A 25,217-nucleotide genomic window follows, 5' to 3' on the forward strand; every position below is an offset into this window, starting at 1 on the left:
TGGCACCTGCCAGGAGCACAGTCAGTGCCCCGGTGTCCCTGGGCAATACTTCATCCCCCAGCTTTCTGGTGTCCTGGAGAGACAACTTCCCCTTGGTGACTCCTCCAATCACCCAGTTGGAAGCTTGGTGACCTCCTTCAATCTATGGATTCTGGTCACTCTCTCATTTCTTTAGTGTGGACTCTCCTCTACCTGTTCCTTTTTCTCCTCCGAGAACTTCTAATAATTTGCACATTATATCTCCTGTATCAGGCTTCCCTGGTGGCGCAGTGGTTAAGAATCCGCCTGCCAATGCAGGGGACACGGGTTCGAGCCCTGGTCCGGGAAGATCCCACATGCCGCGGAGCAACTAAGCCCGTGCACCACAACTACTGAGCCTGCGCTCTAGAGGCTGCGAGCCACAACTACTGAAGCCTGCGAGCCATAACTACTGAGCCTGCGCTCTAAAGCCCGTGCTCTGCAACAAGAGAAGCCACCGCAATGAGAAGCCCCCGCTCACTGCAACTAGAGAAAGCCCTTGCGCAGCAACGAAGACCCAACACAGCCATAAATTAATTAATTAATTAATTAAACTCCTGTATCTGTCTTCCAAATGTTTCTTTCTTTTCTCTCATGATTTCCATCTCTCTCTATTTTTGTGTGCTTTGAGTTGATGTTCCAGGCCACAAATTTGGATCTCAACAGGGACTGTTCTCTCCTTTAATTCACTGACTGTACTGTTTAGTTGGGAAATCAACTTGTATAGCTTCAGACTTCTCCTATGTTCTGCTCTTGAATCTCCTCAAATGCTCTTGCTATTTTCTATTCAAGTTGTCCTGTTTCCTCCAGGAGGTCTTTTACTGGGATGTGTCCTGATGGATCTTCCTCTATGGCTGCTAGGCCCCTGGGCTGGTAGTTATTTTATTGTTGTTGTCCCCTCTCTGGGGCTCAGTTCTAGATTCTAGAGAGCCTTAAATTGAAGCAGTCCTCCGGGTGGAGGCAGGTGAGAAAGACGCAGACTCCCCGGTCAAGAATTCGGAAGCAGACAGATTGCCAGTGCCCTGCGAGCAGCCACTGAAGATTTCTGCCTTTGGCTCTGACCACCAAGCTTCTCCCAGGATGCACAGTGTCCTCCCCCTCAGCCCATGGCTCCTGGACGCTGGTCTCTAGGCATTTCTGCAGCCCATGGAAGGGAAAGTCCTATACCAGTTCTCTCCACTGGAGCTCCCACAGAGCCCAAATCTTCACTTGCACCCAAGAGCTGGTGGTCTCAGCATCTGTTTACCTCAAGAGAAGTAGAGAGACATATGATCCAGCAATCTCACTCCTGGGCATATATCTGGAGAAAACCATAATTCGAAAAGATGCATGCACCCCAATGTTCACTGCAGCACTATTTACAATAGCCAAGACATGGAAGCAACCTAAATGTCCATGGAAGAGGAATGGATAAAGAAGATGGGGTACATATATACAATGGAATATTACTCAGCCATTAAAAAGAATGAAATAATGCCATTTGCAGCAACATGGGTGGACCTAGGGATTATCATTTTAAGTGAAGTAAGTCAGACAAAGACAAATATCATATGATATCACTTATACGTGGAGTCTAAAAAAATGATACAAATGAACTTATTTACAAAACAGAAACAGACTCACAGACTTAGAAGACAAACTTATGATTACCAAAGGGGAAAGGTGGGGGGAGGGATAAATTAGGAGTTTGGGATTAGCAGATACACACTACTGTATATAGAATAGATAATCAACAAGGACCTACTACATAGCACAGGGAACTCTTAAAAACACTCTGTTATAACCTACATGGGGAAAGAAACTGAAAAAGAATGGATATATGTATATGTATAACTGAATCACTTTGCTGTACACCTGAAACTAACACAACATTGTAAATCAACTATACTCCAATATAAAATAAAAATTAAATTAAAAAAAAAAGAGAGAAGTAGAGAGATAGGAATTGGGACCTATATTCCAAAGTCTCCCTCTCCACTCCCAGGACTTTGTAACTCCACTAATATTAGGGAATGTGTTATTTCAAGCTATAAATTGACTTTCAATTTGAAAACTCTGCCCAATTTTCTGCTAGGTTTAGTGCAAGCATTTTCAGAAATTCATTGTGGTAAAGAAGCCTCTGATTTTAAAAACTACAAGGTTTGTAACATTTTTGGTGCTCTTCACAGTCTTATCACAAGTCCTGTCAGTGATCAGATTTACACCAGCCCCAAACCCTAGTGCTGAAGAATTAATTTCTCCTGAATAATTAATTGGTCAGTTTCCATGAATAATAATAGTGTGCTTAAAATGTAGCTTGTTATTTTCTTTCTTACAAGACAAGATCACCATTTACTTGGACAAAGTAGCATTTTCAAATACACATCTTTCAAGCCAAACTGATTTTCATTTCCTTTTTTAATCATATTGTATTTTGGCCAGCATCCATAAATCAGATTTCATGTACTAAAAGAACCCAGCAAATAACAATCAGTTCTACAGTAAGGTCTTACAAACTGCATTCTCATATAAACTGTGATTCTCAGGTCACACCAACCTAGGTGTAAAAAGAGAATCACAATGGCAGTTGCATATTAGCGTTTCTCTGACCATGCTCCTATACAATTATGAGAAAATGGTGGCCTCTTCAGCTTCTCAAAAATACTGCTGGTGAGTACCCTGGCTGTGCCTCCTGTGTTCTCTTAGAACTAGCCTTCTTGGCTCCTGAGACATTTATATTTCCTTCTCCTGTACTTATATCTCCTATCACTAAAACTATGCTACCACTGCCAACTGGAAACATTACTGCTAATATCTCTGCCCTCCCATTAGGTCAGTGATGCTCGGGCCCATTGCTAAAGGTCCTGTGACAAGCGAACTGAAGACGCGACTCCCATCACTGCTAAAACAGCCAGTGTTATGTCCATCGCTTGAAAAAATCTTGGGCTCAATGCAGGTGACAGCTTTCATCCTCAGTAGTCCAGCTTTATGAGCTCTTTTACTGCTTCTCTTGTATCTAGAATTCTGGCATGATGCCCAGGGTGCTAGAGCCAGGAAACAATCTGAGTTACTAATACCGCACTAAGAATCAGTCCTGTCCCATGGTGGCCTCAGTCCTTGGACCACATTTGCTTGATCTCTCTACTCCAACTCTTTTAAGTTTTTCCTAATAGGCTTCGCATCTCTCATGAAAAACAGACTAACGGTGGGCCTTCCTCCCATCAGTTTTCTGGACGTGCCTCAATTCCAGCTGTGAAAATACCTTAGACTCATACCAGTGCATCTGGATCCCACTCATGGAATAATTACAGCTGCTACTAATGAAATGTAAATACTTTGTTTGTCATGTAACAATTTTTTCCTCCAACGTTCCCTTAATTTTTCAATGAGTTCTTTTTTTTTTTTTTAATTTATTTTATTTATTTTTACTTTTGGCTGCGTTGGGTCTTCGTTGCGGTGCGCGGGCTTCTCACTGCAGTGGCTTCTCCTACTGTGGAGCACGGCGCGCGGGCTTCAGTAGTTACTAGTGGCGCACGGGCTTAGCTGCTCCGCGGCATGTGGGATCTGCCCGGGCCAGGGCTCGAACCTGTGTCCCCTGCACTGGCAGGCGGATTCTTAACCACTGCACCACCAGGGAAGCCCTCAATGAGTTTTTAATGTTGGGATAATTTTCAATTCACAGAAAAGTTACCAAGCTAATACAGAGTTCTCATATACCCTAGGGTGCCAAGTTCCCCTAGGGTATCACAGTACCTTGTTACATTTGTCACAAGTAACAAACCAACTTCTGCACGTAATTATTAACTAAACTACAAACTTTATTCAGATTCCACTAGTTTTCCCACTCTACCTCCCTTTTTTCTCTCCCAGGAGCCAATCCAGAATACCACATTGCATTTTGTCATCATGTCTTTTTAATCTCCTTTTGTCTGTTAACATCCCTCAGTCTTTCCTTGTCCCTTGAATTTTTAAATGGTTGAAATATTTTCATGTCAGTTCTAAGAAGAGTCTGAGCCCTGCTCTGCCTAGATACTAAAGGTTATGGAAAATATTTCTTCCCATTAATTCTGAAAAGGCAGGTTTGTCAAAAAGAAAGGAGCAAGAAAGCTCTAGACTGTTGCTTTATAATATAACAATCACAGATTACATTTCTGAGGTTGGGCTTTCCTCTACTCCTTCAAAACAGGCAACCTTTTCATGGAGGCCAGGAACAAAAATCTCTACACTTTACACACACCCTCTGCTTGGTTGACTAGTTTGCAACTGTGAGCCAGGGTTTCCCCAGCTATTACTGTTCCACCGTCAACACTGTGGACGCCAAGTGCGGCACTCGCTGCTAGCTACATACCCAACACCACTCACATCTTCCTCTTCCAAAAGAAACCCAGTTTTGTTTACCGCAGCAATGTGTCTGGCTAAAAAAATGGCAAGCTTCAGGCTTCCTTGAAGCTCTATGTGGCCAGGCAACATCATGCTGGCCAATGAGATGTAAGCAGAAGTGTACTAGATGGGGCTTCTGAGAAAGCTATTATTTTTCTTATTTTTTAAAAAAAGGAAAAAAACGAGCAGCTGGCATATGCCTCGTGCCCTCTATTCTTCTCTCTTTTCCCTGCATAAAATGTGATCTCAAGGCCTGGAGGAGGAGCAGTCAACTTGCAAGCATGGGGACATCAAGGACAGTAAGGGGGAAGCAGAAAGAGCTCCTGTATCAGTTCCACACGGCCTGTCTCCAGACTTGTTATTACATGTGATAATGAATAAAATAAAAATAGAACCCTTTAATTAGGTCAATATTTGTCAGGTTTAAGTGATATGTAATCTAACGTAATCATACTGATAAACAAAGCCACACTTGCAACACGCACTGACCCAGTACTGCAGTAGACAGTGACCCTCAGTCACCACTTTAAATCATCTCTGAGAAATCGAGAGGATGAGAAAAATGCCAGGAGACTTGAGACAGACAATATTCCACATTTCAAAAAGGACATATGAACCTCCAAACTTAGTCAGTTCCCGGCAGGACTCTAAACAGGACTCTTACTAAACAAATTCACACTTCTGAAGGACTTTGCTTACTGCCTTTCAGGTGGAAGTTCACTTGACTTTGGCAGCTCATCGAGCCCAAATGAATGATCAAACCAAGGTCCACTGTAGCTTAGAAACGTTTCTCTGCCCTAGTATTAAAAGCCCTTCTTGGAGTGCTCTGTTGATGTCAGGAGGATAAGCCAGTCGTGTATGCTGCTCTGCAGAGTGAGGCGGAGTTTGTGAGTCTGTGGCTGGCGATGGCAAAAGCAAGCAGAGACCCACAGTCCAGCCTTAACATCGTTGATACAACACGTTGTCTGTCGACACTGGTTAAGCTCTTTACACAGATTATCTCATTTGATGCTCACAATGCCCCAATGAGCTGCATTCTATTTATTATCCCCATTTTACAAAAGGAAACTGAACAGAGATCAAGTAACTTGCCCAAGAAGACTGGCTAACAAAGAGCCTCTTCTTTGGAATTCAGAAAACTTGAGCAATCTGTCCTTTGATTGGTTCCCTGTGTGCAGCACTGGGACACTGCTACGACCCCCCCACCCCATGAAGATTGCCTTCTTCTCCTGCTACTGGTCACTGGCACTGAACTCACACAGAATCAACCTTCCCCCACAACTCATGTAACGTATGTATATGACAACTGGCAATCAGCAAAGCTCTAGTCCTCAGTATTTCAACATCAAGACTAATCCTTCCTTTCATTCTTTGAACAGGGTAGGTGTCAGCATCACTCTTTCACTGGAGCCAAACTTACTCCTGCTTTTCCTAGCGGTTACCTATTAGACTGATTTCTTGGTTTTGTACCTCAGATTCCATATAGGTTAGGTGCTCCATCAGTTAGAAGTGCATATGGCTGCAGGTTATAGAAAAGCCACCTTAGGAAAGCTTAATCGAATAGAGGTTTCTTTTTCTCACACAAGAAGTCTGGTGGTAGGTGGCTGCTGGCAATGGTTCACTGATACCACTGTGATTCTCTTGGCTAGCCCCTCATGGTTTCCCTACGTTTCCCTAGGCATCACATCCACAGTCAAGGCAGGCATTACAGAGGAGGAGGCAACATCAGCCATATTTGTCCCCCTTTCTCAAAAAAGCAAAAGCTTCCCCAGAAACTTCCCAAAAAACTTATGTTTACATCTTACTTGCAAAGAAATATGTCATGTGGCCACTCTAGCTGCAGGGGGTCTGGAAATGTGCACATTTAGGTTTTCCAGCCTCTAGGGTAGAGGCAGGCAGGGGAGAATGAGGCTGGGAATGGAAGTAGAGTTAACCAACCCAGTGTCTGCCACAGATCGCATGCTTATTGTTCTTAAAGGATAAAGAGAAAATAATGTGATTATCTCATAATGAAGTAGATACTTGAACTGACCTTGAGCATTAGTACTTCCACTTGTGCAGGCTTATTGGTGATGTTTCGGCTATGAACACGAGTCCTGACACTGAACCCCAAGCTACAAGAGAAATTCTAACCCAAACGTTTAACATCAAGCTCTGAAGTGTAGAGAGCTTAGAAGTTATCACTCCCAGCCTTACAACCAGAAAAACATTAAGCCAACAGAAAAGCAATGACTTTTCTTAGACCCAGAGAACGGAGGTCACAGGGCAAACTGCCAGCCCCAAATGTGGAGAGAGGTGAATGTAGATAATCACAACAGAGATCTGATTACCTGAGGCAGAAGCCACTGGAGCCAATTATTGGTAGGAATACTTAAATGCTGGTTCTGATGAATTGCTTGAGGCTGAGTGTGGACTAGCTGAAGAGTTGAAAACTCCTGGGGGACGAATCTTGGGGAAAGGCCTACATTTTCATGGGTTTTGCCTCCAGGTACCACCCCCCCTCCAGGTTCTCAGAGTGACGTTCAGAGAAAAATTCCCTGTTGTGTGCAGGAGGATGGAAAGCACAACCATTTTGAAATACACCCAGTGTTCTCCATAACAAAGGCCTGCCCTCCAAGGGAAATTACCTTACCAGAGCCCTTTCCTAACCTGGGGGAGGAGCTATGAGCCAGTGTAGTCCCCTCTAACCTTTCTGTGTCACTTAAAGGGAGAAAAAAAAAAGCTAAGAAGTGCTTCTGAAGATCATAGCCCAGGGATTCATGAGAAACCACACAAGCAAGAAGAATGAAGCAAAATATTTAAAGTGTTGAAAGAGGGGGGAAAAACTAGTATCCTGGATCCAGTGAAATTATCCTTCAAAGGTGATGAAGAAATAAAGACCTTTTCAGCCAAAGATTGAGAGAAATGTTTAAAAAAAAAGTTACAAGTTCTTTAGACAGAAGGAAAATGACACAGGTCAGAAACTCAAATCTCCATAAAGAAAGGAAGAGTTTTGGGAAGGGATAAATGAAGATAAAATAAACTTTTATTTTTTCTTAATCTTAATTGATCTAATAGACCTATCTTTTCAAATCACTAATAGCAACAATGCATTGGTGATTATGGTATATGGATAAGTGAAATTAAATGGCAGGAGAGACAGAAGTGAATGGGAATACTCTTTAATAAGGTACCTGCACTACACATAAAGCAGTATAGTGTTATTTGAAAGTAAACTTAAATTAGCTGTAAATATATATTGCAAATTCTAGGGAAAGCACTAAAATTTTTTAAAAGAAGTATAACTGATATCCTAAGAGAGGAGAAAACATACAATCATATAAATTGCTCAATTAAAGCCAGAGAAGACAGAAAAAGAGAGGAAGATTAAAAAAGAACAAGTGCAGTGAATAGAAGAGTTACAAAATGGTATATTAATGCAACTATATGAATAATCACTTTAAATGTGAATGGTCTAAATACATGAATTAAAAGATGGAGACTAACAAAGTAGATTTAAAAAGAAGATACAACTATACATTGTTTAAAAAAAACTCACTTTAAATATAATGACACAGCCAGGGGGACTTCCCTGGTGGTCCAGTGGTTAAGAATCCGCCTTCCAATGCAGGGGACACGGGTTCGAGCCCTGGACGGGGAACTAAGATCCCACATGCCACGGGGCAACTAAGCCTGTGCGCCGCAACTACTGAGCATGCATGCCACAACTAGAGAGCCCATGAGCCACAACTACTGAGCCCATGCACTCTGGAGCCCACGCGCCACAACTAGAGAGAAGCCCATGCACCGCAACAAAGAGCACATGCGCCACAACGAAAAGATCCAGCGTGCTGCAACTGACACCCAACACAGCCAAAAATAAATAAATAAATTAATTAATTAAAGACACAACTAGATTAAAAGTAAAGGGGTGAAGAGATATATACCATGCTAACACGAATCAAAGGAAAGCTGGATTATCTATGTTAATTTCAGATAAAGCAGGCTTCAGAGCAAGGAACAATATCAGAGATAAAGAAGAGCATTACATAATGATAAAGAAGTCAATTCTCCAAGAAGACATAAAATTTCTTAATGTATATGCAGCCAACAAGAGTGTCAACATATGTGAGGCAAAAGCTGACAGATCTACAAGGAGAAATAGATCCATTGTTATATTAGGAGATTTCAACACCCTTCTGTCAGTAACTGATAGATTGAGCAGGCAGAAAATCAGTAAGGATATAGCTGAACTGAACAGATCCATCAATCTACTTGATCTAATTGACAGCTATAGACTATTTCAGCCAACAATAGGATACACATTCTTCTCAAGTTCACATGGAACATTCACCAAGAATGGTCCAAAAACATACCATAACAAATTTGAAATAGCAGAAATCATACAATGTCTTCTCTCAGACCACAATGGAATTAAACTAGAAATCAACAACAGAAAGATAACTGTGAAATTCCCAAATATTTGGAGATTAAACAACACACCTCTAAATAACACATGGGTAAAAGGAGAAGTTTCAAGAGAAATTTTGAAATATTTTGAACTAAATTAAAAAACTACAATTTATCAAAATTTATGGGATACAGCAAAAGCAGTGGTTAGAGGGAGATTTATATACCAGCAATGAACAATTGGAATTTGAAATTAAAAATACAACACCACTTACAGGAGCACCAAAAAAAAATGAGATACTTAGGCATAAATCTTACAAAATATGTACAGTATCTATATGAGGAACACTACAAAACCTTGAAGACAGAAATCAAAGAAGATCTAAGAATGATTAGACATCCATATGCATTTTATTTTATGCATATAAAAAATAAAATAAATAAGTCTAGACACAGACCTTATACATTTCACAAAAATTAACTCAAAATGGATCACAGACGTAAATGTAAAACACAAAACTATAAACTTCTAGAAGATGACAAGGGAGAAGATCCAGGTGAACTTAGGTTTGGTGATGACTTTTGGGGTACAATACCAAAAGCATGACCCATGAAAGAAAAAAATTGATTAAGCTGGACTTTTTAATTAAAAACCTCTACTCTGTGAAAGACTGTTAAGTGAATGAAAAGACAAGCCACAGACTGGGAGAAAATATCTGCAAAACACAATCTGATAAAGAGCTGGTATCCAAAATATACAAAGGACTATTAATACTCACCAATAAGAAAACAACCTAATTTTAAAATGGGCAAAAGGTCTGAACAGAGACTTTCTCAAAGAATATATATACAGATGGCAATAAGCATATGAAAAGATGCTCAGCATCATAAGTCATTAGGGAATTGTGAATTAAAACAACAATGAGATGCCACTGCACACCTATTAGAATGGCCAAAATCCAGAACACTGACAGCACCAAAAGTTGGGTTGGGCTGGCAAGGATGTGGAGCAACAGGAACTCTCATTCATCATTGGTGGGAACGCAAAATGGTTCAGCCACTGTGGAAGACAGTTTGGCGGTTTCTTAGAAAACTAAACATACTCTTACCACGGGATCCAGCAATCACACTCCTAGGTAGTTACCCATATGAGTTGAACACTTATGTCCATACAAAAACCTGCACATGGATGCTTATAGCAGCTCTATTCATAATTGCCAAAACTTGGAAGCAATCAAGATGTCTTTCCGTAGGCAAATGGATAAATAAGCTGTGATACATCCAGACAATAGAATATTATTCTTCCCTAACAAGAAATGAGCTATCAAACCATGAAAAGACATGGAGGAACCTTAAATGCTATCGCTAAGTGAAAGAAACCAATGTGAAAAGGCCCCATACTGGATGATTCCAACTCTATGACATTCTGGAAAAGACAAATCTATGGAGACAGTAAAAAGGTCAGTGGTTGCCTAGGGTTAGGGGGTCGAGCTGATGAATAAATAGGTGGAGCCCAGGGAATTTTTAGGGTGGTGGAACTATTCTATATGATACTATAATGGGGGGTGCATGACATTATGCATTTGTCAAAACCCATACACTATACAACACAAAGAGTGAACCTTAATGTAAACTAATGTATGGACTTTGGCTAATAAAATATATCAATTTGGCTCATCAATGATAGCAAATAAACCACAGTAATGCAAGATGTGAACAATAGAGGAAACTGGGAGGGAGATATCAGGGAACTGATATGCGAACTCTCTACTATCTGCTTGATATTCCTGTAAATCTAAAACTGTTCTAAAACATAAAGACTATTATTTAATTTTTTTCTAATATCTAGTTCAAAGGAGATGTCAAAGTGAAGTGAGATTGTCAGAGAATGTGTCATGAAAAAAGTGAGGCTTTAGCTGGCTCCAAGCGGGTACATAGGATTTCTAGAGTTGGAAAGGGCAAAGGGCATTTTAGTTGGGATTGAGGCATGAAAAAGATTCAAAGGGCTCAAATTTCGAAGGAGCAGGAAATAACACAGAATAAATCAATGCAAAGACAACAGGCAACAATTTAATGGAAGCTAGGGGCCAAGGCAAGTCTAGAGGTTCTGAAGCATCATTCCAATATCAGATAAATATAAGCACGAAAACAGATTTGACCCAAGCTGCATCCTCAACACATATTCATTCATTTATTCATTCATTTCATAAATCAGTAGGCACCTGCTATGTTCCAAACACTGTGGTAGGCACTGGGGACAAGCAGTGAATAAAAGAAACAAAAATCTCTGTTCTCACTGAGCTTATATTCTAGTGATAGGAGACAGACAGAACTTACCTGATGTTTTCAAGAAACAGCAAAGAAGCCAGTATGGCTGGAACGGAGTGAAGGGAGGAGGTAGAAGGTGAGATCAAGGAGATAACAGAGGCCAGTGGGTGAAGGGCACTGAGGCCAGAATTAATAAGGACTTTGGCCTTTCCCTGAGGCATTTAGGGTACAATTGGAAGGTTTTGAATAGCAGAGTGACTTGATTGACACCTGAATAGAGTCTGTCTCTGTGTTGAGAATAGACAGAGGATAAGAGTGGTTGCAGGGAAACCAGTGAAATTGTTACAATCATCCAGGTAAAAGAGGATAGGGACTTGGACCATGGTTTTAGCAGCACAAGTGGTGAGAACTAGATTGTGGACTCTGAAAGGATTTGTTGATGGATTCAACGTGTGAGAGAAAGAGAAGACCAAAATGACCCAGTTTTAGGCCTGAGCAACCACCCTGAAGAAGGGGTTGCCAGTGAGAGAGAGAGAGAGAGAAGAATGTGGGAGGAACAAGCTCATGAGCGGGGCTGAGCCTGTGTCTGAATTCAGCTGAGCTGAGACTCAGAGTTAAGTGGGCAAGACTAAATCATAGCACATACAGGTAGTGAGGACAGGCATGCATTCATTCATCCAACATTTCCTAAAATCAACCACTTTGAATGTGCCAGGGACACAAAGATAAATAAGACGTCTCTCCTGCCCGTAAGGAACTAACAGTCCAACGAGGAAAACAGAAATATAAATAAGTGATGCTAGTACATTAAGCATCATGGGTGAGGTATTCAACATTTACCGAGTCCCTGCTATATGCCAAGCAGTATGGTGAGGAAGCAGGAGGTGTGTACAAAGTTCTTTAAGAGCACAAAAGAAATTCTTGCAAAGGTTTGTAAAGACATTCACAAGGATTTTCACCACAGTGTGACATCAGGGAGTTGGCAGTAACCTAGACGCCCATCACTAGGGAAATCACAGCAATGTGGATATAGCTCAAGAACGCAGTGCTGAGTGAAAACAGTGGGAAATAGAGATTTACAGTCCAGTACCATCTTTGTAAATGTAAAAGGCATACACAAAACACCGCATGTCTTAAATGATCAAGGATCTATATGAAACATATTGCAGCTTGTGTCTAGAAGAAGAATGAGAGTGGGTATTGAGAAAGACGAGGACAAATAATTTAAACAATGTAAAATAATATAAATAAGAGAGGGGCCTTGCAGGGACTGATGATGACAACGTGCTGAGAATTGAGGAGCAAAGTTAACTCTCTGCACCTGAGATACAAATAACAAGCTAATGGGAATCCAGCCAATAACCCTAACGAGAAGGATATTTCAGGGGGCCAAGAAGCATGGGGAGACATGAAGGCATGAAAGTGCATCAGCGGTTCAGGGGACACCACCAGGTTTAGTGCAGCTTGTAGTGGTTATGAAGAGCTGGTAATATTTGAATATTTGAACAACACCCTACACATGGAAGGTATAACCATTCTAATCAATCTGTCCCCCTTTACTACTTGGGGTTAAAGCTCATGCTCTGCTCTGCCTCTATGCAGCCAACTGGTGAGGTTCTCTTTCAGCCTCATTGGAATCTTTGCATCTTGTGACTACTCCAGAAACCCTAGTTCAATAGATCATCCCTGTTTACCATGGCCTCAAGGAATGTGGCCCTTGATCTGAGGCTTTCATGCTGGAGTTCCACTAGCAGCAATGCCGCTGCTATGGCTAGGAGTGAGGTGGGAAGGGAACTGGAGGCCCAAGGATGCCTCACATTCTGGGGCACCTGCCTGGGGCGGTTCAACCCGCCCCCACCAACTCAGTGCTGCCAGTTAACTCTCACTGGTCACATTCCAGCTGGAGTCATTTCCCAGCTCTGACCAATGTCTCACTAGCACTCAGCACGGTGTCTGGCATACGGTAGGGGCTCAGTAAACTTCTCAGTTGAATACAAGCCTTCCAAAGGAAACCTAGGTCAAGGTGGATACAAGCAGGATGCAGAAGCAGGAATGAGAAAGAACTGGGGTTTGCTGTACTATGGAGGGTAAAGGGAAAGAGCTGCAAGAAAACAGGTGCACGGGCCCTTGTAGACAGGTCGCCTCTGGTGCAGGGTGGGCATACAGTAGGCGTGAAGTAGTAGTGAAATAAACTAAAGAAATTAACAAGTGTTTAACACATTTTCTTTTTTACGTATGTCAAGTAAAAGTATGAAACTGAATCGAGGGAAGGGAAGTATGTGGGTCAGTGCTGGGTCTGTGGAAGGACTAACACTTCCAGAGGTCCTGACACACTCCACTGCCCCTCCGAGGACACAGGATGCATCCACAGGACGGCCCAAAATCTCTTGGGGGAGGGCGTTACTCTCACCTTCAGCCTCTAAGGGTCACACAAGCCTGAGTCACCGCCGTTGCCACTGTCACTAGTTCAAAGTCTTCTTCAATCTAATTCTTCACCTTCATTCTTGTCCCACTCCACCTCCAGCTCAATTAGGCTCTGCCCCACTTAAAAAAAACAAAAAACAAAACACCTCCAACCCAAGCCAGCCCGGACGTGGATAAGTGAACACACTAGTTTGCTACGGGAGGCCCTTTCCCACGCCTCGGCTTGCCCCCGCTAAAGGAATGGGCGCTCTGGTCCTCGCCAGGCGACGCGAAGCGGCGCGACCTCGGCCACCGGCGCGACCTGTCTCCGCCCTTCCCGCCTTCCCGCCCGCCGCCGAGCCCGCGCACGCCGAGCCCGCGCGCCTTACGTTGGGCCCGGCCCCCCCGGCCCGTCCCCAGCAGCGCGCAGGCGCGCGCTCCTGGGTCCGCCAGGGGAAGGAGGGCGGGGCCGAGGGGCCGAACCCTTTGGGGAAGAGGCGGCGTCGGTCATGTGACGCGGTTTCACTGTTTACACGCGGAGCGGTTGGAGCTTTCGGCCTCAGTCAGGCGCTCCGCTCCGTTTCGGTTTCACTTCCGGTGAGGGGCCGCCTCGGAGCGGGCGGTGAGCCGACGGCGAGCGCAGGCGGCGGCGGTGACTGCGGCGCCGCTGCCGGGGGGCGTGCAGCAGCGCGGCGGCAGCGGCGGCTGGGCCTCGAGCGCCCGCAGCCCACCTCTCAGGGGCGGGCTCCCGGAGCGATCAGGGCGGACGAGAAGATGGAGGAGCTGGTGGTGGAAGTGCGGGGCTCCAATGGCGCTTTCTACAAGGTACTTGACTCCAGGGCAGGCCCCATCTTCGCCCTTCTTTCCCTCCCTTTTCTTTTTAGCCTCGGCCGGAGGCAGGCCTGGGGCCCTCTTCCCGAACGCCGCGCCCGGGGTCAGGGCGCGCTCGGCGGGATGTTGTTTGGGAGGGAGGGAAGGACCGGACTTCGGGCCTGTAGGAAGCCCCTTGAGCCCCGCTGCCCCTCCTGTATGAGGCCCCGGCGCCTGTCGGAATGAGAAGCGGGCAAGGAAAAGAGGGTGCCCTTTCGGGGGCCGAGCCCCGGCAGGGAGAGCTGGGGATGGGCGAGGGCCGACGGCAGGTAGGAGATCCGGGCGGGAAGGGCCGGTATCCGCGCTAAGTGACGGTGACGGCTTATTGCTGTTTTCTTAAATATCCTCTCCCAGTGGGATCCGGGCCTGACGTGTGGGTAGTTGCCGAGGAGCGGGGGGCGCTTCCGTCAAGCCGCCTCCTGCCTTGCAAAGAGGGTTTGCGATCTCCTTTGGCTTCTCTTTTCCTGTCCAGCATTGGGACTTCGGAGAGCTCCACTGTTCTGGGCGAGCGGTGTGAAGAAAGAGTAGTAAGAAGCTGTAGTCGGTATCAAATCACAATGGCAACTGATTATTAGTGACCTTTCTTTGTGGATTTCAGAAAAGATGTTAGATTCAAAAGTTTCAGGAAGACCCAGGCATATCCGAGTAATGGTTTAAAGAAGTTGGTTATCTTGAATATTCGTGGCCCCTCCTCCCTTGTTATAAATGTGGGCAAATTCAGGAATACAGATGCTTCAGCGTCTAAAAACATTGGCAACTCTGCTACTTAAGAAAAGAAATTAACCCTCCAAAGGCCTGGATATATGCCATGAAACTTCAGGAAATTAACTAAGAGTATATCATTATTGGGGAATTTTTTTAAGTGAGTGGAAATAATTGTTCTGTGCTCCAAGGGTTTGACTATCTCCTCTGTGTAATGTTGCAGTGAACTGTATTGTTGAGGTTTTAAATAGGCATGCATGGTTTTGCTGCGGGCTTTTCTTTTTTTAAGTTACACCATTGCAGATCTTACTAATATCTTACATTTTCAAAAGGAGGCTTAAAAATATTTTCATATGTCGGTAGTGCGTCTCTTGGTCCATACTTGCTGCAGATCTAGCAGTCTATAAGTTCTCATTTCCTCTTGAATGTCTCCTATAACTTCTGTAAGTAATGTCCCACCTTACTACAGTATCTTGGCAACAGAAGGTGCATATAGAAGGAAGCAAGGGAATTAAATATTGCCGTTGTCCAAATGCAATGCTTAAATCTATATAGGATTACATAAACGTTTCAAACGAGGTATATAGGAAAATAAACATTGACTTAACTATATATGTGTTTACCAATTTTATGGAGATATTTGGAGATCAATATATTTAATGAGTGAGTAAAGTATGTAAACTGTTCCATACTTTTAGCAAAATGATAAAACCTTTAGTTGTAAAAGGAGGAAAAAATAACCCAGCATTTATGTTCTTAACAGTCTCACCAATATAAAATTGTTTCAGTTGACTCTGCAGTCAAAATTCTGGTTGCATTTTTTTCAGTGATCCATAATTCTGCTGGTTAGTTTGTGTAGAATCGTTCTGCTTCCTAGATTGGTAGTTTTGCTCACTAGATTTGGGGCACTAACTATAATAAATATGAGCAGGGGCTAATGATTGAGCAGTATTCTAATAGATCTGTGATATTAGCTTAGATTAGATGCCACTCTTACTGTCTTTTAGTGGAGTTTGCTTGCTACAGAGGGCAAGTAGTACATCGTGGTCTTGAAGGATGTATTGTTCTGTTCGAGCAACCTGTGATTTGCTTCTGTGATTTTGCTTGCAAACTGATTGGAATATAAGAAAGGCCCTCTATCTCTGCTCTTAATCCCCCCTATTTTTGTTTTTTAACGAAGTTGCTTAATTTGAAGGTGAATACAAGGAATGGGTTGTCCCTTAGTTCCTTCAGGGGAAGTATTAAACATGAACAAACGTGTGCAGAGAAATTGCTGTTATGTTTATTTAATTAAGGTTTTGTTTTTAAGAAAACCTCAATTGGTAGAATAATAGTTTCTATAATGAAAAAGGTTTAAATTCTTATAAGGCTCAACATTGATGTGAGTTATAAAAGTAAAGCACAAGTAAACTGAGTTATTTGTCCAGTGGGATGGGCAGAAAAGATGGGAAATAAAGATGAATAAAAAATGAATTATTATGGAGAAATGTTACATTTATGAAAAAATTAGGAACCTGGGTTCATCAGATTGATTGAAAAGGCTTAAAGAACTAAACAACCCAAACAGCTTCGGTATAATTGAATTCAGACTTTGATTTGCCTAACAGAACCACCATATTGTAAGGTACAGTTCTCCATCTTCTGAGCACATGGTCCAAATTTGCAGTATAAACTGGATAGAGTATATGCTGGGAACAGTTGGGTTTTTTCCTCTAAAAAATTAACTCAAACTTAGGATTCAGAATTACCTAAACCATGAAACCTAAACCCTAAGATTGTAACAGCTCATTTCTATTTTTCCCTCTGGTGTTTATTCTTAAAAACTCGAAAGTTTGATTTAGTAACTGTCAGAGCCACTACTTTTGTGCTTAGGTATTTCTTTGACTTAGAAAAAGTCATGTAATGAAAATTTTCTTCACATTTTCTCTGAAGTCTTCTGTACTTCAAGGAAGTAAATTGTTCAGGTCAACCACATGTTTTTTTCTTCCCAGTCTAAATAACCTTTTTAGTGTTTAGTATCTTTATGGAAGCATCAGTACTCCCCTTTTGAGTTGAGCATTTTCCAACTTCATACCCACACACTCTGAAAACCTCCAAATTATTAATTAAATGTAAAATTCAGTGGTATAATAATTGGCTTTCTGATTCCTGCCCACTATGGGAATGTGCTTCCTGAGATGACTACAATCATGATTTTAACTGTTAACAGGTGCTGAGAGCTCTTGAGGTGCCAGGCAGGGTTCTAGGTGCTTTACCTCTCTTAATTTAATCACTCCCACAACCCTGAGGTACCATTGTTATTCCCATTTTATAGATGAGGACATAGATGTACAGAGAGGTGAGGTAAGTGAGTTATTACTAAGTGTCAGAGCTAGTAAGGGTCAGATCTGGGCTTTGAGATCAGGTAATCTGACTTCCTGAAATGATGACATTCAGCTTAAAGAAACAAATTGGATTTGACTTCGTGCCCAGTTTTGTAAGTTTCATTGTCACTTTGTATTTGTTACTGCAACAGTGCCTTAGCATTATTCTGTAAGTATAGTTGCAAGGATGTTACCATTTTTTACCATTGATACAAAGACGTCACAAAATATTCAGCTTTATGTATTAGCTTCCTTTTTATTAACTCTTGCACCTTGACACATTACACTGTAATTCTTCGTATGAATGCCTATTAATGAAAGATAAAGTTAGAAATCTTTAATCCTCCTATGAAGTTTGCTTTTGTTACATTGGGAACCCATAAGAACTGAAGCTTTCAAAAGTTAGAATACATACACACAGGAAAATTAATAACTCATTTAATACTATTCTCTCTGTACCTGTGTGTTGTCTTTGCGTCAAGGTGAACCAGAAAGGGTGCATTTTTCTCAGAATTTGTGGTAAATGCCCAAGTGAAGGCGAGTATTCCTAGACATGCACTGTGGTTGGAAGAATTGTTGATGAGGTTTATTGTACTTTTCCCTTCCCGTTGTTCATTCTCATATGTTGTTAGTTCCCACATTCAAAGGGTGGCAAAGCAATAACTCGCTTTATATGTGAAGCCTTGGGTTTGAATCGTATTTTATCACATTTCATATGTCCTTATTGTCTATCTCCTACAGATTTTCTTTAGGAGGGATATTTTGCAATGCTTTTAAGTTTTCTCTAATGAGAATTATTGTACTACATGTGCTGTCTTCAGTGATAATGTAGTAGTTGTGTTCATTGGTGGTCAGGGGCTTACATTGAAATTTCTCTGTACAATCTAAGGTGTGAGGTGTAGTGGGAGAGTAAGAGTTCACCCAAATAGGGACGGACTTTCTTTTAGTTTCAGCAATCCCGGTGATGTAATGTTTGACTTAGATATCTCTAGTCATTACACACTTTGGTTAGTATGATTTTATGATTGCCTCTTTGGCCCAGTTACCAGGTGGGGGATCCCATAATGATTTTTTGATTTTCTGTTTATTCCCCCTGATAAGGAGCCTGTGTCTGTCTTTTTTTTTTTTCCATTTATTTATTTATTTTTGGTGTGTTGGGTCTTTGTTGCTGCACACGGGCTTTCTCTACTCTTCATTGCTGTGTGTGGGCTTCTCATTGAGGTGGCTTCTCTTGTTGGGGAGCACGGGCTCTAGGCGTGTGGGCTTCAGTAGTTGTGGCACATGGGCTCAGCAGTTGTGGTTCGTGGGCTCTAGAGTGCAGGCTCAGTAGTTGTGGTGCACGGGCTTAGTTGCTCCGCGGCATATGGGATCTTCCCGGACCAGGGATCAAACCTGTGTCCCCTGCATTGACAGGCGGATTCTTAACCACTGCGCCACCAGGGATGTCCCACTATGTCTGTCTTTAACTGCACTTTTAGCACCTTTCTCAAACCCCAAAGATTTTCATCACTTTTTTTTTCTTCTGAAAGTCTAAATAACCTTTTAGTATTTAGTATCTTTGAGAAAAACAGCCTTTTCTCTTTCCTAATTTTTAAATCTTTTTTTAAGTGTTCTTTTGTTGAGATGTAACTTTCTCAGATGCAAGAGTGTTTATGGTTCTGCATCTTTTATAAAATATGCCGCTCTCTGCTTTACCTCTCATTTATTTAGTGCCAACTGTGTGCCAGCCATCGTGCTAGGCACTAGACATGTGTGATTTCATTATTCACAACAGCTTTAGGAGGCAAGTCCAGTTCCCCTGTATCCATTCCTTACTTACACAGACAAGGCATCTGAGGCCCAGAGACCGTTTCTTGGAGAGTCCCGCAGCTGTTATGTCTTAGATCCAAGATTTTGAACCTACCTCATTCACAGCAAAACTCTTAACCACTAAGTTTACTGACCCTTATAAGAGCCCTAGCTCTCATCCAGTCCCATGCAGCTCCCTTCTTGTATTCATTCAAACCCATTCAATTGCCTTCTTTGGTAACCAACCCCTCAGGAATCCCCTGAACCTATCTTCTCATCAGCTTTGCTTGATGTAGATAGGTAGAGAGCACAACAAAACATAGTTTTCCCAATTGTTGGTGGGTGAGGTGATAGTGCTCTGGGATGGCCAGGGAAGGGAAGGGTATGAGTGTTGGGGTAAGGCAGGGGCAGGGCCGAAAAGGAGGGTTATTGGAGAAAGTATGATGAGAAGCAGAAAGATGGGACCTTTGTTGGAATTTTATCAAAAGGCCTCAGGAGTCAGAGGAGACCTTTGTCCTTGGCGAGAGTGCGAGCCAGAGGCAACCTATGAGTTTCTTTTATTCCCCTTATTACAGCAGCAACAAGAAGGTATTCCATGCCTTCTGTATTCACATAATATGCAAACAGTGGCTAAAAATGACTGGTTTGGGAACAGTCACACCAACATCCATATACAGGTAAGCCTCATTAACTCAAGGCGGTGGCTGCCGTAAGCTGTGATGATTACTCAAACCATTTTTGACACTCTACATCTGGAATTGCTTTTAGTGTCTTTGAAAGCTTGGAAGCTTTTTTTTTTTGATTTTGGTTTTTTGTTTTTTTGGTTTTTAATAGTCACAACAGTTGCAGATCTTCCTCCTTTGAAGGGACGTTTAATTTTAGGAAATAGGCAAATGTGGTGACTGAGTGTGATTAAACTGTACAATAACTTTTTGGCAAATAGAAAAAAATTAAAATAGAGCAATGAAGTAATGAGACTAACTTTTAGAGTGCTTTCAAGGTGGATTTGAAAACAGTCCCCAACATTTGTAAATGTTTTAAATCAGTGCTATCCAGTGGAACTTTCTGTGATGATGGAAGTGCTCTCTACCTGTGCTGTCCTCTACAGTAGGTACTGAGCCCTGTGTGGCTTTTGAGCACTTGAAATGTGGCAAGTATGACTCAGAGACTGATTTTTAATTTTATTTAATTGTACTTAATTAAATAGATATATGTACATATGACCAGCAGCTTCTATGGTGAGCAACAGCACGGTTTTAGACAAGGGCAGTAGTACTGGAAAGGGACCTGATTTAGTGAGAACAGTTCTTCACCCAGCTGTAACAAGGTTCTCTTAGCTGACTAAAGGACTTAACATTTTCAGCATATAATACACAGTAAAGAACTAATACTAGTTACTGCCAAGACATGCAAACGTAAAATTTTAGACAAGGATGAAGACAGAGCAAAGACATTTTTCGGTAAGTAAGGGATTAGCTCCTAATAGGAGTCCCACCCTCAAAAAGCAGATTGTTAATTTGGTATTCGCCATCATGTAAACACAAGGGAGAAGTTGGGGTGGGGGGGGGGCGTCTGTTTTTCCTTTCTCCGTAATTTGTGGGACTTACTTTATAAAACTAAACGTCGAATTCCTCCAACTTTAACTCAAAATCAAGCCTTTCTGTTGCTGAAGTAATAGGCAAACCCCTGATAGCACTGGGGGCATGCGCCCTTATAAAATCTAGTATATTCTAAAATATCATGGTCAGTATTAAACTAGAGTTCTTGTAATACTCTGTAGAGAATGGGTGTGATTTAAATATGGCTAAGGAAAAATAAGCAAGATCAAAATGATAGGAAGAAAATGTGGATTTTCCCCCCACTTTAAACCAGCAACTATAAAGATACACACACATGCTTAATTTAGAAATAATAATTTAGGCATTTTGAGTACCGCAGAACACCTAGATTCCATTATAGTCCACCTTGATCTTACAAGGAAACTGTCTTCTAGCATAGCTTTGCGTTTATTCTTTTAAGCAAAATTGCAGAAGTTTGGTGTCTCTGTTTAGCTTCCATGTACAGTCAACCCTTGAACATTGGGGTTAGGGGTGCCAACCCGCCACACAGTTTGCTTCAGAAACAAAGGAATTGATAAATGACTCACCCAAAGGCAGGAAGATGAAACAGTTTGGATAGAATCAGGACTCAAACTCTAGTTCTTCGATTCCACATACTGTGATCTCTAATTGAACACAAACTTTTCCCCACACTTAGTTAATTTAAAGGTCTGTAAAATGAAAATATAGTTACTATATTAATTGGGAAAAAATCTGAGTATAAGTGGATCCTCACAGTTCAAACCCATGTTGTTCAAGGGTCAACTGTAAATGTTTTCCAGGACCCTGCCTTAACTGCCATTGTTTTTCTTAGGAGCAGCTATTTAATACTTGACTGATATGTTTTAATTTGATATTTTGGGAAGTTTCAGTTTTTTAAAAATGCTTTAATCTGTGGCCTTTGAAGATGTATTTGTTTACCAAGAGATTTGCATTGCATCATGTGTTTGTTTAACACATTTATTGGGCACCTACTATATACCAGAAATTATTCCAGTTACTGAGGATACAGAAGTTAAAGAATGGTCTTAATCCGAACTAGTTATCTTCCCAGTATCTGAAGTCATGAGGATTTACTACTGTATTTTCTTCTAAGAGTTTTATAGTTCTAGCTCTTACATTTAGGTCTCTGATGCATTTTTAGTTGATTTCTGTATATGGTATAAGGTTAGGCCAAAATGTATTCTTTTACATGTGGATATCCAGTTGTCCCAGCACCATTTGTTGAAAACAGTGTTCTTTTTCCCCACTGAATTGTCTTGGCTTCCTTGTCCACAAAGGATTTACTTCTACCACACCCCAAGCTGTTTCCCCAGGTCTAAGCCTTTGTCCCTGCTGCCCGTTAGGCCTGCTGTGCCTCCCCATCCTCCACTCCCTAAGTTGGATAGGAACCTCATCCTCTTCTGTTTGTTTGTCTTTCCTGATCAACATACTACCACCCCACCGAACACATACCTTTCCTCCGAGGCTAGGATAGGAACCCCTTAGGCAGTGATCCATGATAATAACTATTCATTGAACCCTTAATAGGTACTCTGAAGTTCAACAGTAAATAAAAGACCTATATCGCCCACCCTCAGGAAGCTTACTGTTGGTAGGAAAATGGGCAAAAGACTATAGTGGGATAAGTTTATAGTGAGGATATTCATAAGATGCTATAAGAATGTAGAGGATGGAATTTAACTTAGTGTTCTGGGTTTTCCCGTAGCAGCTGACATCTGAACTGAAATGTAAAAGACCAGTAGGAGATAGCTAGGTGAAAAGAGGGGAAGGACGATAGGAAAGAAGGAACAGCAGCATGTACAGAGAGGCCCAAGTAGTTTAGCACTGCTGGATCACAGCCTACAAGGATGTGAAAGCTGAAGCTTGGAGAGGTGAGCAGTGGGGCCAGGTCACAAAGGGCCTTTTTCAGGCAGAGGAGTTTGACCATAATCCTGCAGACAGGGAGAAACCACGAAAGGACAGAAACATGTACAGAACACATTGGAGTAAGAAGCTTAAATCTCTAAAGCCATTTTAAAATGAATTAAGATATAAAGCCCCTTGGGTTTCTTTATGCTTTATCCTACTCCTCTAATTGTCAAAACAAAAACAAAACCTCCTTTCCTGCACCTATTAAAAACTTAATTTTATAGAATTACGGACAGCATGCTGATTAAAGAATTCTTGATAATTAGTTAGCTATTACTTTTGTTATGTCATTTTATAGAATTACGGACAGCATGCTGATTAAAGAATTCTTGATAATTAGTTAGCTATTACTTTTGTTATGTCCTTCTGCAGTTTATTAGCAATTGCATCATCAGATTTAAAAGATTTAAACCTCTGTACTTTATATTACTATTTTTTTTTGCCAAGTGCCTGCGAGATTGAGAATTTAATTAAACTCTGGTAATTGGACTTTTTAGTGGTATTAGCAGCACATTGTTTTTAAAGAGAACTTAGTGTACTTGTGCATATATAGATTTGAGATTATATTTAGTTATTTACTATTGTATTCTCCTAAAATTGTATTAAGGAGAAAAAGATAGGTTACAACAGATCTACACTGACTGGTATATAGCTCTGGAACAAGTTTCTTAGTTTCCAGTACTTCTAGCCTGAAGTATACCTTCAGCTTTGCATTGTAATTTTCAATTTACTTGTCTGTCTTTGTCCTATGAGATGCTGAGCTCTGGAGCAATTCTTTGTGTTTTATTTTAACTAATGAGTATTCCTAGGTCCTAGCACATAGTAGGTATCTAAATATAGAGGTGATTCATGAATGAGTGATCCTCACAAACTGACACACTTTCACTTGAAGCTTCATTCTGTTGTTAAACATAAAATGTTTGGTATCTCTGTAAAGTGTAACTGAAAACAAAAACGATGTTTAAGCTTAGAAGTTAATTTAACTGTGGTGGGTTTTTTTTCTTACAGGCATTTGTAAAAGATGTTCATGAAGATTCAATAACAGTGGCATTTGAAAACAAGTAAGTGTCTTGATATAATTTTAATATTCAGGTTCTTTAATATTTTATGCTAATTTTTCCTTTTACTCCTCATTTTAAAAAATTCAGGTGTAGTTTGAGTGTTTTTCAGGAATGGATCTTCATGTTACTGACCAGGAAGTTCATGAACAACTCAGTATTAAACCAATGGAATGACTGTTCCTGCTAATGACCTCAGAGATCCCTTTTGTATAATCTTGATCCTTACACCTCAGTCCCCTTGAATGTGAAGAAAGAAACCAGATTCTTCTGTATTAGTAACTGAGGGTTTGAATAGGAATATTTGTAAACGTTAAAAGATGAAAATGAATGGATTCACGGGTACTGGGAAAGTCGATGTGAGTTTTGTAATGTTAAATCTAAAATTGACGGTTTTAGTCATCTGGTATATTTTATTGGAAATAATTGTGTTTGCCCATTTACATTTTTATCTGTTTCATATATTTATAATCATTAATAGCAGTAACTGATCTTTTCTGCTTTCTTCTGCTAGGTGAGTAAATAAAAATACTTAGAGGCCTAGGAACATTAGCTATACAAAGGCATCAGTAGTATAGATGTTAACATTTTATTGGGGGAGACAGGTCTTTTGACTAAATTTTTTTAATGCTAATAACGGCTATTTTCAGAGTAGACATTCAAGATTCTAAAGTACGTATAAACTCCTTAACCAGAGTATAGATGTGGTCATGATCTTAGGATTTTACTGAACTCTGAAGTCTGGTCAACAGTTATAATGTTTGGCTTTTATTTACCAAGGGAAATTAATAGTGTATCAAAAGCAGATTGCAAATCTACAGAGAGAAGAAATAAATTAGTGGCTGCTTAGTGGCTGGTAGGGGATGGAGAGCCATAGCTAAAGAGTATGGGATTTCTTTCTGAAGTGATGAAAACTTTCTAAAATCGACTGGTAATGGTTGCACATATCTGTGAATATACTTAAACCCATTGACTTGTACATACACTTCAGTGGATGCTTATATGGTTATGTGAATTATATCTCAATAAATCTGTTAAAATACAGTATCTGACCCAGACATGCTATAATTAGAATGTTAGCAGAATCTTTTAGCTGCCAACAGGGCAAAGTACAGTTGATCCTTGAACAACATGAGTTTGAACTGCGTAGGACCACTTATATGTGGATTTTTTTCAGTAGTAAATACTGCAGTAGTGCACGATCCAGGGTTGGTTAAGTCCGTGATGCAAACCACAGATATGGAGGAACTGTGGCTACGGAGAGCTGACTATAAGTTATCTGTGCATTTTTGACTGCACAGAGGGTCAGCATCCCTAACCTCCGAGTTATTCAAGGGCCAACTGTAGTTTTCTCGGATGCCTAAAACGCATTTAGGGAGACAGATAAAAGGATTTAGAGTATCCAGCCCAATTCTCAGCTCTAGACAAATAGTCTTGGTCCCAAATACAAGTTTGGATAATAGAATACCTTTCTCTGAATACATAGAGCC

The 25,217-nt window shown here is 41.2% G+C and overlaps 2 protein-coding genes across 16 annotated transcripts in view; one reads left to right on the forward strand and one right to left on the reverse strand.

Moving 5' to 3' along the window:
* The window catches only part of LOC309620104 (uncharacterized protein), a 554,572-nt gene extending 540,886 nt beyond the window's left edge, over window positions 1-13,686 (reverse strand). The window contains exon 1 of the mRNA XM_082376200.1: window positions 13,445-13,686. The gene's annotated coding sequence lies outside the window, so the exon portion shown is untranslated. The remainder of the gene's footprint in view (window positions 1-13,444) is intronic.
* A 253-nt stretch (window positions 13,687-13,939) lies between these two features.
* Window positions 13,940-25,217, forward strand: part of FMR1 (fragile X messenger ribonucleoprotein 1) — a 37,318-nt gene continuing 26,040 nt past the window's right edge. For 6 of the 15 annotated variants that reach the window (XM_082376100.1, XM_082376103.1, XM_082376106.1 and 3 more), the window contains exons 1-2: window positions 13,941-14,262; window positions 23,678-23,730. In XM_082376100.1, coding sequence (XP_082232226.1) covers window positions 14,212-14,262; window positions 23,678-23,730 — 104 coding nt within the window. In that variant the 5' untranslated portion in view covers window positions 13,941-14,211. Of the gene's footprint in view, window positions 14,263-23,677; window positions 23,731-25,217 lie in introns of all 15 variants that reach the window. The other 9 variants (XM_082376101.1, XM_082376107.1, XM_082376093.1 and 6 more) reach the window with 3 other exon arrangements.

The sequence above is a fragment of the Balaenoptera borealis genome (genome assembly GCF_965194805.1).
Source record: "Balaenoptera borealis genome assembly, chromosome: X".
Lineage (NCBI taxonomy): Eukaryota > Metazoa > Chordata > Mammalia > Artiodactyla > Balaenopteridae > Balaenoptera > Balaenoptera borealis.